Below are 17,757 nucleotides of genomic sequence, written 5' to 3' on the forward strand. Positions count from 1 at the left end.
CAGTAGGTGTCACCACTGCAGTGAGTTCAAAAGCTCGTGTTTGAAATTATAATGTTATTGGCATGCAGCTTTATTTTTAGACTTTAATTTAGTGATTAAATGCATAAAATATATTAACTACTACTGGGTTACACCCAACGGCTCAGACCATCTACAGTTCGTTAGCTGTCTGTGCTACAGTTAGGATATTTTTTTCCCCGGATTATATATTAACTAGGCTACACTAGTTTCAAAATTATTGTCGCCTTTGGGCTAACGGGGTGTATGACTGCATAACAAGAGGTAGCCTATTTAATTTACGTAATTAGCTAGCTACCTCGCCACCCATCAAGAATATCAGCAACTGTTTCATTTAGCATTTGTTTTGCTTGTGTCTCCTTTTTACTACTGACGTAGGAGCTAATGGACGCTTAAAGTTATGTTTTCTCTCTCTGCACCTTTAAATAGTTACCAGCGCTAAACTGGGCAACAGATTTGTGTTAACCACGGTGGCTCTGGGCTGAGCTAGTTTGAATAACGTCAGCCCTGCAGCGTGCACTCGGGCAGGTGAAGTTGGATAGAGAAGTGAATGGATGCAGTGTTTGTAAAGCAAAGCCAGCGTGCGCAGGCAAACATGAACACACTTGGCTAATCATTCCTAAAGTTCGAAAAGATGCTGCCTTCATTATAATTTACATCGACATGAAAATTCTTAACACCATACAACACTGTAAACGCAGTTACAGGATAAACGAGAAAATACAAAACAAAAGGTGAGTAAAACGCAATTTCACCAATAAAAAGTAACCCCCCCCCCCCCCCATAAAACATCTGGTTACGAAATACGACTGTTACTAAACATAGCTTACGTTTTTACACAAAGGTATGATATCAAAGTATTACAATACTGGGGTTAATGTTTGGGTTATCCGAGGTGCAATTTCGGAGATTCGAACAAAAATCCACGCTAATTTTCATATTATTGTGACAAACACACCCATAACATGATGCTACCAACTAACTTGTGTACATTAGTATAATTTTTTTCTTTTCATTTTTAAAGCAGCATGACTAAATGCAATATGTAGAACTTTACTAGGCGCTATACAGAGCAAGGCTGTTAATTATTAATGTTTCATCCACTTCTGTCTGCGCTTACTCATTTATTCAACCTGTACCCCAGTATGGTTTGGAGTGCCCTGTTTCTGCCAATTCACATCCATCTCAACCAACTGCCACCAGCACCATTGTGGGGGTATAATGACCATCTGCAGTGTCACTTTACTGTTGGCTGAAAGGTTGTATGTGCTACCACCTAGTGGTGAGTGGAATCCAATACATTTAGTTGAATTCGATACAATCAGTTTTAACCACCATGTAAACCCTCCAGCTTCACCTTTTGCCCCAAACAATGTTTAAAAAATGCATTCAGGTGAAAAGCTATGGGTGGGGGAGTATTTCCTAAATATCATTATGGCGATGGTTGAAATGATACAGAGGTTCACTTTAACTCGTGCCATGATAAGGATGAGCACCAGTGTCTGGAAGTTGAGGACTGTCTGAGAATGGTTGTGTTGATTGAGTGGGAGGATTATGAGTGGTTGGTTTGCTGCAACCAACTGTCAAAATGAATACATGTGTTTTACTATAATTAAGCCTCAAACATCTAGTTTTACTTCCTGAACAAATTGCTCTTCAATGGTTTTACTTTATCTGATGTGGTGAAAAGTTCGAATATATTCACTTCAACTGAGTGTATGTAAGAATAGGCCAATTTTGGTATTTATCATTCACCAAACATGGGTGTAGTACACATTCTTTCATTTTACAGTACATTTCCAAAAATAATGTAAACAACAAAGTGTTATGGGTTATCTAATGATGCCATGGATTTACTTTTTGCCTTCATTCCAGCAAACTGTGATCTCCTTGGTGGACATGCTGCAGAGGTCATTGGGAAGAATGCTTGGTGAGGAGTGTAAATCCTCAATCCTGGCTGAAATGATGTCTGTGTCAAAGAGTTCATGGAACCGAACTGAGCAGAGGCGTGCCTTAAGGTAGGTCTTTGGGTTCTCTTTCCTGCAGGATTTTGCATAGAGGGATGAGCAGGTAGCCCAGCTGGGTTTGAGTGGTGTGACAATAGTGTTTGTGGCTGGGTACTGAGTGTGGATTCGCGCTGGACAAATCTTGGATGAGGATATATGAACCGTGTGTTTTTGGGCTGGCCAGGGGTGGCTTGAGACTGCAGCATGACTGGAGTAGGTTGCCAGTGTATGTACTGGGTCTGGTTTGGGTTAGAGCTGAGGGCCGGACCATAGGTGAGGGGCCTGGACCCTTCTCTGTACTGAATAAGGTACTCTGGGTACACTTGGTGTTTGTTGACCACGACAAATATGGAGGGGTTGCTGACATGATCCACATAGCTGTCGTAGGAGACTTTTAACAGGGGCTGGATGGAGCTGGGATGGCCTTGCGTGTAGATTCCCACCATCACACGGCAGACAAACATGGACCTGACTCCTGACTGGCTAGTGTAGCTGTGGGAGTTACTGGCATCCTTGGAGAAGTAACCTCCTGGAAAGAGATGGACTAGAACAATTCCACTACCATTCAAAATGATAGTGTAACATTTCAAGGAATTGTTGTCAGTGGGATAAAAAATCCTCACCTTTCCCGTAGGGCATACCATGCCTTCTCTCCATCCTCCAGTCTACATTCTGCAAGCATATGTCGTCCACGTGTTTAGAGTCTGTTCCATAGAAGAGGTGCCTCTCGTTCTCTGTCCCTGCGTTTTTCCCTCTCATCACATCTTCTTGCCTTGGAATAAAAGCAGCCAATCAATTCCACCATTGGCATATCATCTCATAGCATATGCATGTGTCTATTCCTTGACCGTTTCTTTGCCAGAAACCCATACCAATACCTGTTAAATGTCTACATTTGTCAGATGTAACTTCTGTCATGAAGGCAGACAATATGTCAATTACTTTTGTAAGATTTGATCAATTACTTACAATGGAAAAATAAAAGATTACCCGGTCAAGTCAAGAGATTAATTCAGTTATTCATTAGAAATGCAGAATAGTTGTCTTCATGAACGTTCCATATCAATCTCCTCAGAAAATGGTTGTTCCTGCAGATATATTCAACGTAGGTATGTCTACCTAGAACAATGCATTTAAATTCTCTGGTCTATAGGCTACTCTCCCATATTTTATCCCTCAGTCATATGGTCAATTTAAACATCACACATTCCTGAGGTATGCAGTGTGACTCCCTGAGTGAGGTTATGAAGACCGATGGCCTCTTGCCCCTTAATATCTGGATGAGCTTAATTGTAACAAAACATATATTTATGCAGTCATAATATAATCAGAATACTAGACTTTTGTGCCAGCCACAACTTCTGTTGACTTGCAGAGTTTAGATTGTTACCACTGAAAGATGTCCCACAGGATCCTATTCTGCACCCTCTCAATACTCTTCACATTGAAGCCAGGCATAGTTTGATGGAAAAGATCCAGAATCTTCTTGTACTCATCTGAGGATCTCTGCAGGGCAACCCTCTAGAGAAAATGCATTTTCAAATCAACACTTCTCATTCTCATGTTGGAATGCAATAGCTTTATAATACATTTGTACATGTACACAGGCAAATTGACTTTATCTATATAATAGAAAATCTAGAGTTAAGGTTGAGGTGAAATATAATAATGAACCTTGAATCCAGTCTCAGGTACAGAACATTTATCCCAGTGACCGGGGAAAGCTTTGGATTGCAGCAGTTGGCCAACTGAGTTGTTTTTGCTGAACGTGAGCAGAGAAAGCAAAAGTAATTTTGAGAATATGATATAGAAATGAATTTACTATAAAGACAGTGTTTTATAGCACATTTTAATGCTGATGCCTCTTACCAATATTTTGTGTCACCGATTGCCTGGATGTTTCTATAAGTGGGCAACATAGATGCCACCAGTTCATTAGGCACTCCTCTATTTTGCAGGGTGTTTAGCGGCTGGGGCTCGTAGAAGTCATGAGACTTGTCGCAGTCCACTTCTGCAGCACAGATTCCGGAAATGTAGCGCTGACAAATGTGGAGTCTTGTGCAGCTGTCCTTGTCAGGACAGTATCCATACCGTCCGCCACCTTTGTTGTATATGAAACAAACCTGGAGCCAAATACAGAAGGGCTTGCTAAAGAATCTTTAAATATATTATATTTTACTTTGTAAAGTTAATCTGCATCATTAGTTTGTTACACGTTCTAGCATGAAAACGCCAGGTCTTGCACATTTGAAAGTAATAATTTTGGACACAGGGAAATAACGCTAAATATTCAAAGACTGTGAATCCAAAGTAACAATCCAGTGTTTAGGGCTGGAGTAGTTCTTAAAAGGGTTCACCCCCCTCTGACTTTTCCACATTCTAATTTTACAACATGAAATCAAAATGGATTTAATCCGTTTTTGCCACTGATCAACACAAAAAGAAATGTAAGTGAAAAAAAATGTTATGGGGGAGGTGGAGCAGTTAGGGTGAACTCTCTTGCTCAGGGACAGAATGACATTCCTTTCACTTTGGTGGTTGGGGGACCTTACAGACACTAGTCAGATTTAGAGCAAAAAAATTGGTCCAGATGTGCTAAGCCGGGAGAGACAAATAGACCCATGGCTGTAATTACTGCCGAAAGTGACTATACCAAATATTTAATAAAGGGGAGAATCTTAGGCAATCCTGGTGTCATGTTTTAACACCGTAAAATGTAGAGAAGTCCAAGGGGGTGAATACTTTTGAGAGCTCCTTTACATATACGTATAAACTTTAAAATTAACATTTTTAAAACCTATGATGATGACGATGAGGATGAGCTTACTGGGGGTAAAAGCCTGTCGTCATTCTGAAGCAGTAATGTACACAGCTCCCTCCTGTCCAGTTCCTCCAGGTGATGCTCACCCAGAACTCTTCTGTTGTGCTCTGAGGTCAGCTCATGGCTGAGGAAACATCCTTGTCTGCAAATCACAAGAAGAGCAAGAGGCTAGTTCATATGCAGCACTTTCATTTTGATGAACATTTGTTCATTTAAAATGTCTCTTTGGCGTAGGAATGTCTAGTGGTCTCAGCTGCTGCCTGTTGAGACATGTACTACTGTGGCATTGGTTAGAATTAGTCCTGCTGCTATTTCAGCAAAACCTCTTGTCTGTCTTCCCCACTGTCTATATAGTGTATATATACCAGAGGAAATGTGTATTTAAAAATGTCAAATCTTTAAATTATAACAACAACCTGTAGCACACTGTGGCCCATTAAGTCATAATGAAAGACCACATTTATTTAGAAGTTAGAGAATGTCAACAGAACTCGTATATTTCAAGAAATAACACAGTGAAATGTTAAACAACACAAAGCTTAGTCAGTGATATGATGGATAAATATTTGTTAGGTATTCAGATAAAAATGTTTTGACTCTGGCCTGTGAACAAACACTTTAAGTTTCAAAGATTTACCTCTCATTGGATGGACATGTTCCATACAGGAAGAACTTACACACATGTAAATTACTGCAATCATTACATCCCTTGGCTTGGCACAACCTCATTTTCGTCTTGGCAACTATCATTTGCTTCCCTTTGTAGACTGTACTCGTGAACATCTCCGGATTCCCTAAAACACACTTCAGGTCATCTTCAACCCTGCCGATATTAGCACGTAATTCTCCCAGCTCAAATGATCCATTATGGGCACTTAAGACCTTATAGATCAGAGCAATGTTATCCATGTCAGTCACCATAGAACAATGGACTTGTAGCACTATAAAAATACAGGAACTGTGAGAAGAACTTTGAAGGGGGAGTAGAGCTTTCCATTAAAACAAGTGACCAGCATGTGATACACCATTTCTGAGTAAATGAAACTTAAGTGTGTCACCACTCCCAATGTATTGTGGAGGTAACCAAGCAACAGCCTGGAAATCTATCTAAAAAATAAACATGGAGCATGGCGATAAGCTAATGACAGGAAACACCCTTTGAAGTGCCATTAAACTCTGCCCTAGTAGCCATGTGAAACCCTCATTTGTGGCACAAAGACAGCAGCACTAGTAATTCACTTCAAGAAAAGTCAGGCTAGTTATACAAACATCCACAATATATTGTTTTCTCTTCATTTTAATAGACAAAAATCAAATGTCACAATTATAACGTGTATGCAATATGTATTTTGTCAACAAACCTGAGTAAAGATGACATCCTCATGATTGTTCTTTGCGGTAATATAACATTCTGGTTTGTTGTTAACCGCTTTAATGTTGTTAAGTGTTTAAACAGGTAAAAGATAGTTACGCTTCATATTTGATATGCAAATATCATTACATTTTATTTTTTGTCATTGTTAACTGTCACAGTGTATAGTTTGATCAGGAAGCAAATGCAGGAAAAAAGGAAGATGATTTTTATTCAAACAAAGCGCTGGAATAAACCTAGAACATAAAAGGATACGATCTAGAAAGGAATGAGCGAATGGCTCCACGCAATCAGGACACAGAACTGGCATACACTTAACAATGAATAATGAATGACAGGGACTGAAATAAATACACATACTGATGAGCTAACACAAAACAGTTGAGCGGAAAAACACCAAATAAGGACATGAACTACAACAGAAGACCAGAAGAGGGCAGGACAGGACAAAACACAACAGACATGGCAAACGGTCCTGTTGGGCTGGAACTGTTACAGTTAATATCTCTGTTAGTTTTTTAGGCATTTTCTATTAACATAACTTTTTACTGCCCATACCAATACAGGCTATTGCTATTGTAGAAGGCACTTGTTTTTTCCGTTTGTGTCCGTTCTATGTTTCGAAGCAGTTGGAGCTCTGGATGGACCCTCACTAATATTCCTTGTTGGGGCAGACAGTGGACGAGAGAAGGCACCTGTCGAGGGGGAGTACACCGGAGATAGTCTGCGAACTGAGGGGGAAGACCTGGTAGAAGAGTCGCTTGACATGGAGAACGAAGTGTACAATGTAGTTACAGAATGGGTGGGAGGAGTGGTTGCTGAGAGCGTGTAAGCCCGAGATACGTGGCTAGTTGAAGGGGAAAGTGTGCAAGAGGGGGTTCCGGCTGAGGGATTGATTACAGGAGAGAGGGTGGGGGGTTTGGGTGCAAGTATTTTAGTGGCTCGGGTACTGACTGTGTTAGATTGGGCACTGACTGGGGTACTGACTGTGTTAGATTGGGCACGGACTGGGGTACTGACTGTGTTAGATTGGGCATGGACTGGGGTACAGACTGTGTTAGATTGGGCACGGACTGGGGTACTGACTGTGTTAGATTGGGCATGGACTGGGGTACAGACTGTGTTAGATTGGGCACGGACTGGGGTACAGACTGTGTTAGATTGGGCACGGACTGGGGTACAGACTGTGTTAGATTGGGCACGGACTGGGGTACTGACTGTGTTAGATTGGGCACGGACTGGGGTACTGACTGTGTTAGATTGGGCACGGACTGGGGTACTGACTGTGTTAGATTGGGTAGTGACTGTGCGAGAGAGGTAAGCAAATGAGGCGGTGTAATCCTCATTGTAAGCAGCAAGTCTTTTGGAGGCTGGTGTACTGACTGTGTTAGATTGGGCACTGACTGGGGTACTGACTGTGTTAGATTGGGCACTGACTGGGGTACTGACTGTGTTAGATTGGGCACTGACTGGGGCACTGACTGGGGTACTGACTGTGTTAGATTGGGCACTGACTGGGGTACTGACTGTGTTAGATTGGGCACTGACTGGGGTACTGACTGTGTTAGATTGGGCACTGACTGGGGCACTGACTGGGGTACTGACTGTGTTAGATTGGGCACGGACTGGGGTACTGACTGTGTTAGATTGGGCATGGACTGGGGTACAGACTGTGTTAGATTGGGCACGGACTGGGGTACAGACTGTGTTAGATTGGGCACGGACTGGGGTACAGACTGTGTTAGATTGGGCACAGACTGGGGTACTGACTGTGTTAGATTGGGCACGGACTGGGGTACTGACTGTGTTAGATTGGGTAGTGACTGTGCGAGAGAGGTAAGCAAATGAGGCGGTGTAATCCTCATTGTAAGCAGCAAGTCTTTTGGAGGCTGGTGTACTGACTGTGTTAGATTGGGCACTGACTGGGGTACTGACTGTGTTAGATTGGGCACTGACTGGGGTACTGACTGTGTTAGATTGGGCACGGACTGGTGTACTGACTGTGTTAGATTGGGCACTGACTGGTGTACTGACTGTGTTAGATTGGGTACTGACTGGGGTACTGACTGTGTTAGAGGAGGTACTGGCTGGGGTACTGACTGTGTTAGAGGAGGTACTGGCTGGGGTACTGACTGTGTTAGAGGAGGTACTGGCTCGGGTACTGACTGTCTTAAAGGCACTGGCTGTGGAACTGACTGTATGAGAGGGGTAAGTAAATGAGGTGGTGTAATCCATGGGGATGGGAGATGGGGTTCGGGCAGGTATTGGGCGAATCTGATTGACTGAACTCAAAGTGGGATAAGAATTTGTTTTATAAAAGGTAAGGTTGGCTGCAGTTTGAGATGGACTGAAGGTGGATGGAATTATCTGCAATGGGGTAGTAGAAGCTATGACTTGAGTCTTGTTGGATCTTGAGGTTAAGGAGGTGGACTGGATTGAGACTGTTTTTGATTTGGTAGTGGCAGCTACGGTTTGAGTGAGGCCTGATCGTGGTGTTAAGGAAATGGATGGGACAGAGAGCATTCTCGGGGGAGCAGAAGCCAAAGACAACTTGGGCGCAGCACCATCATTATATTTGATGAGGAACTCAGGGTACACCTGGTGCCTCTCAAACACCACATATTTGGAAGGTTTCTGGACATTGTTAACACAGCTGTCGTAGAGAGAGGGGTTTCCCTCGCCTTTTGAAGGGGGCCTGCGGAGCTCTGAGTTCCCCTTTGTGTAGTCACCAACAAGCACCCGACAACAAAACATGGACCTCTCTCCTGAGTTACCAGTAAACTTGTGTGAATACTTAGCATCTCTGGCAAAGTAGCTCCCTGAAACAAGTAGAGACTGTCATTAGAAAAAGAAACACCAACATAAAGAGTACAGTGAGTACCCTCCATCATACTGGACCTTCCAAACTCTTGTATAAAACGTGTGATGAGTTTCTCTTATCAATATAACGATGTAGCATTACGACAACTCAGAATGGCATTCTTTCCTGGCTGCGGACACAAACCATATTGCTCCATGTCCCCCATGAGCAATCTTAACTTCTCTCGTATGTTCAGATAAAATCTAACAAAAATTTTAACAAACCGTGAGCATGAGTTACCTTGGCCATACACAGTCCCATTTGTTCCACACAGCCTCCAGTCAAAGTTATCTCTGCATATGGCATCTACATGTTTTGGGTCTGTTCCGTGGAAAAGAGTTAGCTCCTTGCTGTATTTATCCCCATTGTTTTTCTTCATCCTGTCTCTTTTCCTACAAACATGGAAAAAAATCTATAGCTGCTTATCCTGTTCATTGCCCAAATTGACTGTAGGTTGTGTTTGTGGATATGAACATACCACTGGAAGACTTCCCAGAGGTCACGGTTTTGGACCCTCTCGATGCTAATGATATTAAAGACTCTCATGGTTTTCTTGAAAAGTCCTAGGACCTTCTGATAGTCCCTGTCAGATCCCAGAAGGCTTACTCTCTACAGGAGGGGGAAAACAGTTGTCACACCTTTTTTACAACTTCCTTTGTAAGTCTAAGCAGTATAACCACATGAAAACAAGTTACCTTGTATCCAATGTCAGGTATTGCAGACTTATCCCAAAATTCAGGTACAGCCATGAAATTTTGAACGGTGTTACGTGGTCTGATTTTCCTGAAAATACATATGAAAAATAACTCTGATATACTCTACATCACAAAAAAATTGCTAATTTCAAAACCTCTAGTTCTCAACTTAAACATCCAGGTCATATTTAACAAAAACCTTATGGTCTATGCTAAATAATCCAGATTTTTTCGAGGGTATATGAGGCACTTAGGAAACAAAAATATTATAACAAAAAAGGTACGACAAAGAACACAGTATACATCCTCTTAAGTCCGTCCTTGTCAATACCATACCTGCTTCTAATAGCTTGCACCTCCGAAGCTGAAACGAAAACAGGACGTCGTCTGACCATACTTATAGTCCCGTATCTTTCATTTCTTTGTGTCATGTCTGTAATTACAAGAATAACCATTTGAGCCAAGAGACTTTCGTCGTCTAGCGGTCAACCTCTAACCTTTAGGCTACCTGAGACCTATTTTAGTACCACCATTTGAGGGGGTGTGACCTTTCCATTAGCTACATTATATTAATTGACATGTGTATGACAAGGTAGGTTATTTCAACTAAGCTGGGAGTCAAGCATCATTATTACACTGTGTTGCAGATGAGGGGTTTTTCACCAGAACGTTGCTTTACCTCTGAAGCTTAACTCATAAGACTGCTGGCCTGCAGTAAACTTCAACACAGCACTTTGATCCTCCTGGTATTTATTCTCAAGGTCTTCACTGGTGATGGATGACAACCTTTGCATCTCTTTCTGTGGTTAACAGAGAAAACCAATTTAAGGGACAATGGCTTTTCTCTTTCTCCAAACAGTGAAAGAGATGTGTATATCAGGGGTATTCTGCTAATAACCTATGTAGGAACCAGAGGTGGGGGACTCGAGTCACATGACTTGACTCAAGTCTGACTCGAGTCACAATTTTCAGGACTTGTGACTTGCTTGATTAAAGTATGAAAATGACTTGACTTGACTTTGACTTGAGAACAAGTTACTTGAGACTTGACTTGACTTGAAGTGGAAGACTCGACAATGACTTGAACTTATAATAAACAAACAGCAATAAAATTATTTTATATGTTGTAACATCAGCACCACTAATCAGCGTATGTGCCTTTAACGCTGCACAATTCAAACCGCGCCAAACATGGCAGACAAATAGTGTCGTTTGGATACAAGGACTTTGAACTGGACCGTGTGAATAAAAAAAGATTTGCCAAATGCAAAATATGCAACAACGTCAAATTTAATTTGTTATTTTAAGAACCACAAGGAAAGGTAAGAAAGTAATCTCTTTATATTCAGTTTCACTAACATCTATAACGATTAAGTTACTAATGTAATTAATTAATCTTTTGTTTGTCATAATTTGGCCTTGGTTGCATATTATGTTTTTTTTTTTTTTTCTTGTTAGAAATGTGACCATTATCATTACTGAATACATCTGGTAAATAGATGTAAGGGAATTTGACTATAACAGTGGCATAGCCTGAATTTTAATGTTGAAGGGCATCTTAAAATGAGCGGGCATGTATATTATTACACGTAGGCTATAATGTCTGTATTAAATGTGGGCATTTTCAAGTGTTTGTGGACTGCGTGTGGAAACTAAAAAGCATTGTGCTTACACCATAATAGTTAACTTTACTGCATGAAAGGCTAACATGGAGGCGCCGATGTGATTACTAGCACCTAAACATTTTGAAGATTTTTTTTTTTTTACTCATACAGACAAGAATAATTACAGCGTAATTACATATTAGGCAGTTTTTCAGTCATAATAATTAGTTTATAAGGTTGTTATTATTAGCCCTTGGATTGGCTGAATTCCAGTGCAGAATGCGTGTTATTTCTTGATAACAGACCGTTGCCATGAAAAACAGCGCGTTGCTATGGACGCAGCAGGATTCTAACCAGAGACGGAACATACTATTTTCTTTAGAGGAAGCAATACAGTTGTTTTTAAATCAATAAATTCCTTTTGAAATCAATATTTTGTGTCAAATTATAGATTTATTTGGTAGGTAGCTATGTAATAAGCGGGATAAGGTATAGCGAGGCGGTTGTTATTGTGAATACAACCCCTTCAGGCTGATTCAAGATCCCTCCGCTTCGTCCCCTAAAAAAATTGAACCGCGGAGGAGAAAAATATTTGATTTTGAAATCGAGCTTCGCACCGAGCGCACGTCAGAAACAGAAGACAGTGTGTGTGTGTGTGTTCATCTCTTTAGTACTGTGACTTGACTTGAAATTTATAAGGACTCGACTTGACTTGCTTAGGGTGAACCCTTGACTTGACTTGCTTGATTTATCTGAACTGTGACTTGAGACTTGACTCGAGACTTGATGGTTTAGACTTGAGACTTGCTTGGACTTGACCATGTGTGACTTGTCCCCATCTCTGGAAGGAACCGACGTGTATTCTTAATTGTAGTTGGAAGGACAAGGAATGTTAGTTTAATGTATATGTATGATATCTGTCACTATCCCTAGGCGCTTGGCATTCCGTGTTTAGGCTAACCATATATCTATTCCTTTGTTTCAATGGAGTCTGATAAGGTACTAGAAACGTAAACCCATCATCCTGGGACATTGCTTTATAACAAGCTAAGGTCAATTGGTAGATGTTGGGAATCAGCAGAGAGAGAAACTAACACTGGTGAGAGCTGGGATTCTGGAGACGTACTATAACTGTGGAATAAACATCAAAGAAGCCTCCATCTCTGAATCATTCTTTCACCTGAACAAATCTACATGAACAACTATTAGCCTAGCAGTTAAAAATATGTAGATCCAACATCTACAAGGTCTGGATCCTGCTAGTTGTCTGTTTTAACGAATATGTCACCCACCTGGTGTCCCGGATCTCAGTAATAAAAAATCAGGGGAATGAGCTTTGAGGCCCAGAATTGAGTTTGACGGACTGGTTGGTTTACTTACTATTGATGGGTACTTGACCCAATGGCCACACTCGTCCTTCCAGAACCACTCCCAGTTTGTGGTGAGGCAGTATTTGGGCTTAAGCACAGAGGAGATGGTGCACAGACGACGAACTTCCCCTGATCCACATGTCATGGAGTCAAAACACACATGGCTGGATCCCTCACTGTGAATGAACATTTAAGTGGTTAAAAAAGGGTATATGGTACTTTATTCACAATTTTCTAGTTAAACATGACATAAGCGACTGTACCTAAACATCTTGCAAGGGTCACAGAAATCTTTCTCGATTGCTTCATTTTCTGGCAGGGGGGACCAAGTCGAACCTTCCTTTACTTCCCACACGTAAGGCATTTTACTGTGGACTCTCCAACATTTCTCTGAAAGTCGTACGATTGTAGAAAGATGTTACATGATTCTGAGTGACCCCAAAGCACCAGCCCTACTTGACCTATACAGGGTTTTATATGACCCTATGGAAAATATCTTCTAAATTGCCTTTACTGACAACCTTGAAAGAAACAGAAACAAAGTATGGCTGCTATAGTTTCGACTGGGGTAAAAACAGGGCAAAGCTCTTGCAGGTGTTCTGCCAAAGCAAACATGGTAAAGCTATTCCTCCAGGGCCTGCCTCTCCACACATGACATCTCAAACGTTACCTCCTTGTTTGCAGTCTTCTTTGACAAAGAATGGGCAGATCTCTGTCCTCCCTGGAAGTAAGACCAACATGTAATTACATGAAACAGCATTTGCAAGTCCAGCTCAGACCAGAAGGAAAGCACCAAGCCAGTCGTAAACAATTGCTGTGTCAGTAAGCGAACATTAATGTTATGACGTGTGTGAAATGTTGATACACTGTACCCTAAACAGTGATTGTTGTGCATCGTAGTTCACATGTACCTGATTTGTATAACTACACACTACTGTTCAAAAGTTTGTGGTCGCTTAGCAATGTCCTGGGTTTTAAACGAAAGCCAATGATGGGTTTGATTAAAGGCTCAAAATGCAAGAACAAGAACTTTCTTGTTTCTGGCCATTTTTAGCCTGTAATTGAGCCCACAATTGCTGATGCTTCAGACACTCAACTAGTCTAAAGAAGGCAAGATTTATTGCTTCTTTAAACAGTTTTCAGGATAGGGAATTGCTGACATAGATTGCTCTGGTTTTAGGATAATTCCAAAAAGGTTTTTGAATGATCACATATCCTTTTAAAATGATAAACTTGGATTGGCATACACAACGTGCCATTGGAACACAGGACTGATGGTTGCTGATAATGGGCCTCTGTACACCTATGTAGATATCCCATAAAAAAAATCAATAGTTCCCAGCTACTGTAGTCATTTACAACATTAACAATGTTTACATTGTATTTATGATCACTTTGATGTTATTTTAATGGACAAAGACAATTGCTTTTCTTTCAGAAACAAGGACATTTCTAAGTGACCCCAAACTATGAACGGTAGTGTACATGTATTGCTTGACCTTTTGATCAGTCACCTTGTGTTTACTTTTCACTGACATTGTGAAACCTACCATTACTCCACTCAGGACACGACCCTGAAGGGTTCAACAGTGCACCCATCACTTGCGTATGCTTGACAAAAAAAATTGCTTTAAAAGCTGATGTGCAAAGAAACATTCCAGTTTTACTAGCTCAACTATTCATTGTGCAGACCGCATTTATATTTTGCACACAGGCTCCTTGTAAATAAAAATCTACACTCACCATAAGGATTATTAGGAACACCTGTTCAATTTCTCATTAATCCAATTATCTAATCAACCAATCACATGGTAGTTGCTTCAATGCATTTAGGGGTGTGGTCCTGGTCAAGACAATCTCCTGAACTACAAACTAAATGTCAGAATGGGAAAGAAAGGTGATTTAAGCAATTTTGAGCGTGGCATGGTTGTTGGTGCCAGACGGGCTGGTCTGAGTATTTCACAATCTGCTCAGTTACTGGGATTTTCACGCACAACCATTTCTAGGGTTTACAAAGAATGGTGTGAAAAGGGAAAAACATCCAGTATGCGGCAGTCTTGTGGGCGAAAATGCCTTGTTGATGCTAGAGGTCAGAGGAGAATGGGCCGACTGATTCAAGCTGATAGAAGAGCAACTTTGACTGAAATAACCACTCGTTACAACCGAGGTATGCAGCAAAGCATTTGTGAAGCCACAACACGCACAACCTTGAGGCGGATGTGCTACAACAGCAGAAGACCCCACCGGGTACCACTCATCTCCACTACAAATAGGAAAAAGGCTACAATTTGCACAAGCTCACCAAAATTGGACAGTTGAAGACTGGAAGAATGTTGCCTGATCTGATGAGTCTCGATTTCTGTTGAGACATTCAGATGGTAGAGGCGTAAACAGAATGAGAACATGGATCCATCATGCCTTGTTACCACTGTGCAGGCTGGTGGTGGTGGTGTAATGGTGTGGGGGATGTTTTCTTGGCACACTTTAGGCCCCTTAGTGCCAATTGGGCATTGTTTAAATGGCACGACCTACCTGAGCATTGTTTCTGACCATGTCCATCCCTTTATGACCACCATGTACCCATCCTCTGATGGCTACTTCCAGCAGGATAATGCACCATGTCACAAAGCTCGAATCACTTCAAATTGGTTTCTTGAACATGACAATGAGTTCACTGTACTGAAATGGCCTCCACAGTCACCAGATCATAACCCAATAGAGCACCTTTGGGATGTGGTGGAACGGGAGCTTCGTGCCCTGGATGTGCATCCCACAAATCTCCATCAACTGCAAGATGCTATCCTATCAATATGGGCCAACATTTCTAAAGAATGCTTTCAGCACCTTGTTGAATCAATGCCACGTAGAATTAAGGCAGTTTTGAAGGCGAAAGGGGGTCAAACACAGTATTAGTATGGTGTTCCTAATAATCCTTTAGGTGAGTGTATGGTGCCCTGACCCCCACTGACTCCCCGTGCAGCCATATACCTGCACTGTGAGGACAGCTCTTTGGCTGACTGCCGGTAGCAGCTCCACTGGCCCCTTTACCCTTCATGGCCAGGATATTCTGGTAGGTGGACAACATGGACGGTATAAGATCGTTGGCCACTCCCCTCTTCTGCAGGACTCTCCGTGGGTGGGGCTCGAAGAAGTCGTGACACCTGTTGCAGTCGCCTCCGGAGCGGCAGGTTCCTGTGATGTACCTGTCACACAGGTGGAGCCTCCGACACTCCTCCTGATCGGGGCAGTGGCCATAGGGCCCGGTGCCTTTGTTGTAAGAGTTGCACACCTGAGTGAGCGAGTGACCGGGGTTTTGTTAGCTATACTATTTTGGATTCACAGAGCTGTTGTGTCTGAACATTGGTGTAGGTCTGTGACATTCTTTGAATTTCAGGAATAAACCTATGTTTCATGAGTAAACTATCCTAACCCAATGCCTAAGCTGAGGTTAGTGTTGTGAGCTTTATTGACCAGATTTACCACACACAAACACACATTTATTTTTCTATCTTTTGGGGCCTGACCCTGAAATCCATGTTCCCATTCTCTTGCTCTATTCTCTAACCTACCCTAAATCTGACCTATAATGCCTAAACCTAAAAGGACACCCAATTCTGTCCAATGTTTTTTCTCTAAACCTAAACCCTGCACTGGAAATAGAAAGTTCCCTAGTGTGTATTTGTCAACATTTCCTAAGGGTTTCACCTGTGTGTCTATGCTTGGTACACACACACACACACACACACTTACCTGCGGTAGGAAACTGTTGTCATTCTGTAACAACAGCTGTCGGAGTTCGAGTCTACTCAGTCTTTCAAGGTTGTTCCTCATCAAAACTCCGGAATTGTGTTCGGAGTGCAGATCATGACCAAAGGCGCATTTCCGTCTGCAGTCCAAGTAACAATAAACCGGTCAATAGAAATTCAGTTAGGTGAACCACCTAATTACATTTTATGGGCTATAATGTAGACATTCCTCAAATGTAAAACGTTCATTTTAAAAACACAATTGTAATAAGACATTTATTGTGTTCATATTAGACATGCTTACCTCTCCCTACTATTCTTACAGACGCCTAATAGATAAAATGTACACAGATGTAAGTCATCGCAGCCGTCACATTGTGGAGCCTTGCAGCGCCTTACTTTCGTTTTCGCAATAATGCGTTTTTTTCCATTGCACATTGCGATATAAAATGAATCGTTTAAAACAGGTTTATCAAGATAGCTGATTAATTCCGCTCCGCAACCAATGTCTGCCAGATCAGAATAGTCCAATGCTCCCTGGCGATCGCAAAGTACTTTTAATAATACTTGCTCATTCATCTTGCTATGTCTTCACGTGTGTTTTCCGGGGTATTTTTATTCCTCCAAAAAACGTTTAATCAGAGTTTCTAATGGCATCATTCAATTAGTTCCCTCCCTATATTGTTCTCTTTTAACAAACTGACAAATGAAAAAATTTTGTTTCGCTGAATGAATAAACGTCTATGGTAGCAGTTACACACGTTCTCACTGTGACGAAAGGAAAACGAAACTTACACACTTTGGTTTTTCTAGCTTTCTGGGGAAAATCCATATTTTTGCAATTCCCTTACCGACCATTAAGGTCGTCCGTAGACCACACTAAACTGCCAGTATGCCGACTAGAGGACTGTATGTATGCACAATTTTTGCACTTTATACAATGACCAGTAATAATAAAAAAAAATCCTGCCCACATAAAACAAAGACTGCGCACAGTTTTTTTTCCTATCCTTGTGGGGACATGAAACCAGAGCAATCTATGTTAACACCCCCCGTAACCTGAAATCCAATCCAAAACATAGGAGTACACAAAGTTTGTTCCTCATTATGAGGATGCAACTTTCTGTTAAAATGCTGTTGACCTTTTCAAACATACATAAACTTAGATTCTATAACCTCATACCTGACTCGAATCTTAGGCGATTTATAAACATTATTTATAATTCATTTTATTGAAGAGACGAAATGTACTTTATTGCTGTCAA

At 41.4% G+C, this 17,757-nt stretch overlaps 2 protein-coding genes across 5 annotated transcripts; both read right to left on the minus strand.

Moving 5' to 3' along the window:
* Positions 1-938: 938 nt before the first annotated feature.
* LOC105020283 (protein mono-ADP-ribosyltransferase PARP12) lies at positions 939-6,247 on the minus strand. 3 transcript variants are annotated; one of them, XM_020042733.3, is made up of 7 exons: positions 6,207-6,247; positions 4,852-4,987; positions 3,894-4,147; positions 3,699-3,786; positions 3,415-3,545; positions 2,648-2,796; positions 939-2,568 (listed from the first exon to the last, which is right to left on the minus strand). In XM_020042733.3, exons 1-7 carry the CDS (start codon positions 6,227-6,229, stop codon positions 1,844-1,846), a joined length of 1,506 nt encoding a protein of 501 aa, XP_019898292.2. In that variant the 5' UTR covers positions 6,230-6,247; the 3' UTR covers positions 939-1,843. The 3 variants fall into 3 exon arrangements, with proteins under 3 accessions (XP_019898292.2, XP_010885481.2, XP_010885480.2); XM_010887179.4 differs by lacking the exon at positions 6,207-6,247 and adding an exon at positions 5,483-6,061 and having other exon boundaries at positions 939-2,553; XM_010887178.4 differs by lacking the exon at positions 6,207-6,247 and adding an exon at positions 5,483-6,061.
* Positions 6,248-6,410: 163 nt separating this feature from the next.
* Positions 6,411-17,486, minus strand: LOC105020282 (mucin-17-like). Of its 2 annotated transcripts, none has more exons than XM_013140146.4 (12): positions 17,288-17,486; positions 16,497-16,632; positions 15,735-16,035; positions 13,417-13,467; positions 13,010-13,136; positions 12,757-12,922; positions 10,452-10,572; positions 10,109-10,205; positions 9,773-9,860; positions 9,556-9,686; positions 9,318-9,469; positions 6,411-9,036 (listed from the first exon to the last, which is right to left on the minus strand). In XM_013140146.4, the coding sequence occupies exons 2-12, from the start codon at positions 16,575-16,577 to the stop codon at positions 6,791-6,793; spliced, it is 3,561 nt and encodes a 1,186-aa protein (XP_012995600.3). In that variant the 5' UTR covers positions 16,578-16,632; positions 17,288-17,486; the 3' UTR covers positions 6,411-6,790. The 2 variants fall into 2 exon arrangements, with proteins under 2 accessions (XP_012995600.3, XP_034145935.1); XM_034290044.1 differs by lacking the exon at positions 17,288-17,486 and adding an exon at positions 16,797-17,281.
* Between the last annotated feature and the right edge of the window lie 271 nt (positions 17,487-17,757).

Source organism: Esox lucius, chromosome 23, assembly GCF_011004845.1.
Source record: "Esox lucius isolate fEsoLuc1 chromosome 23, fEsoLuc1.pri, whole genome shotgun sequence".
NCBI lineage: Eukaryota > Metazoa > Chordata > Actinopteri > Esociformes > Esocidae > Esox > Esox lucius.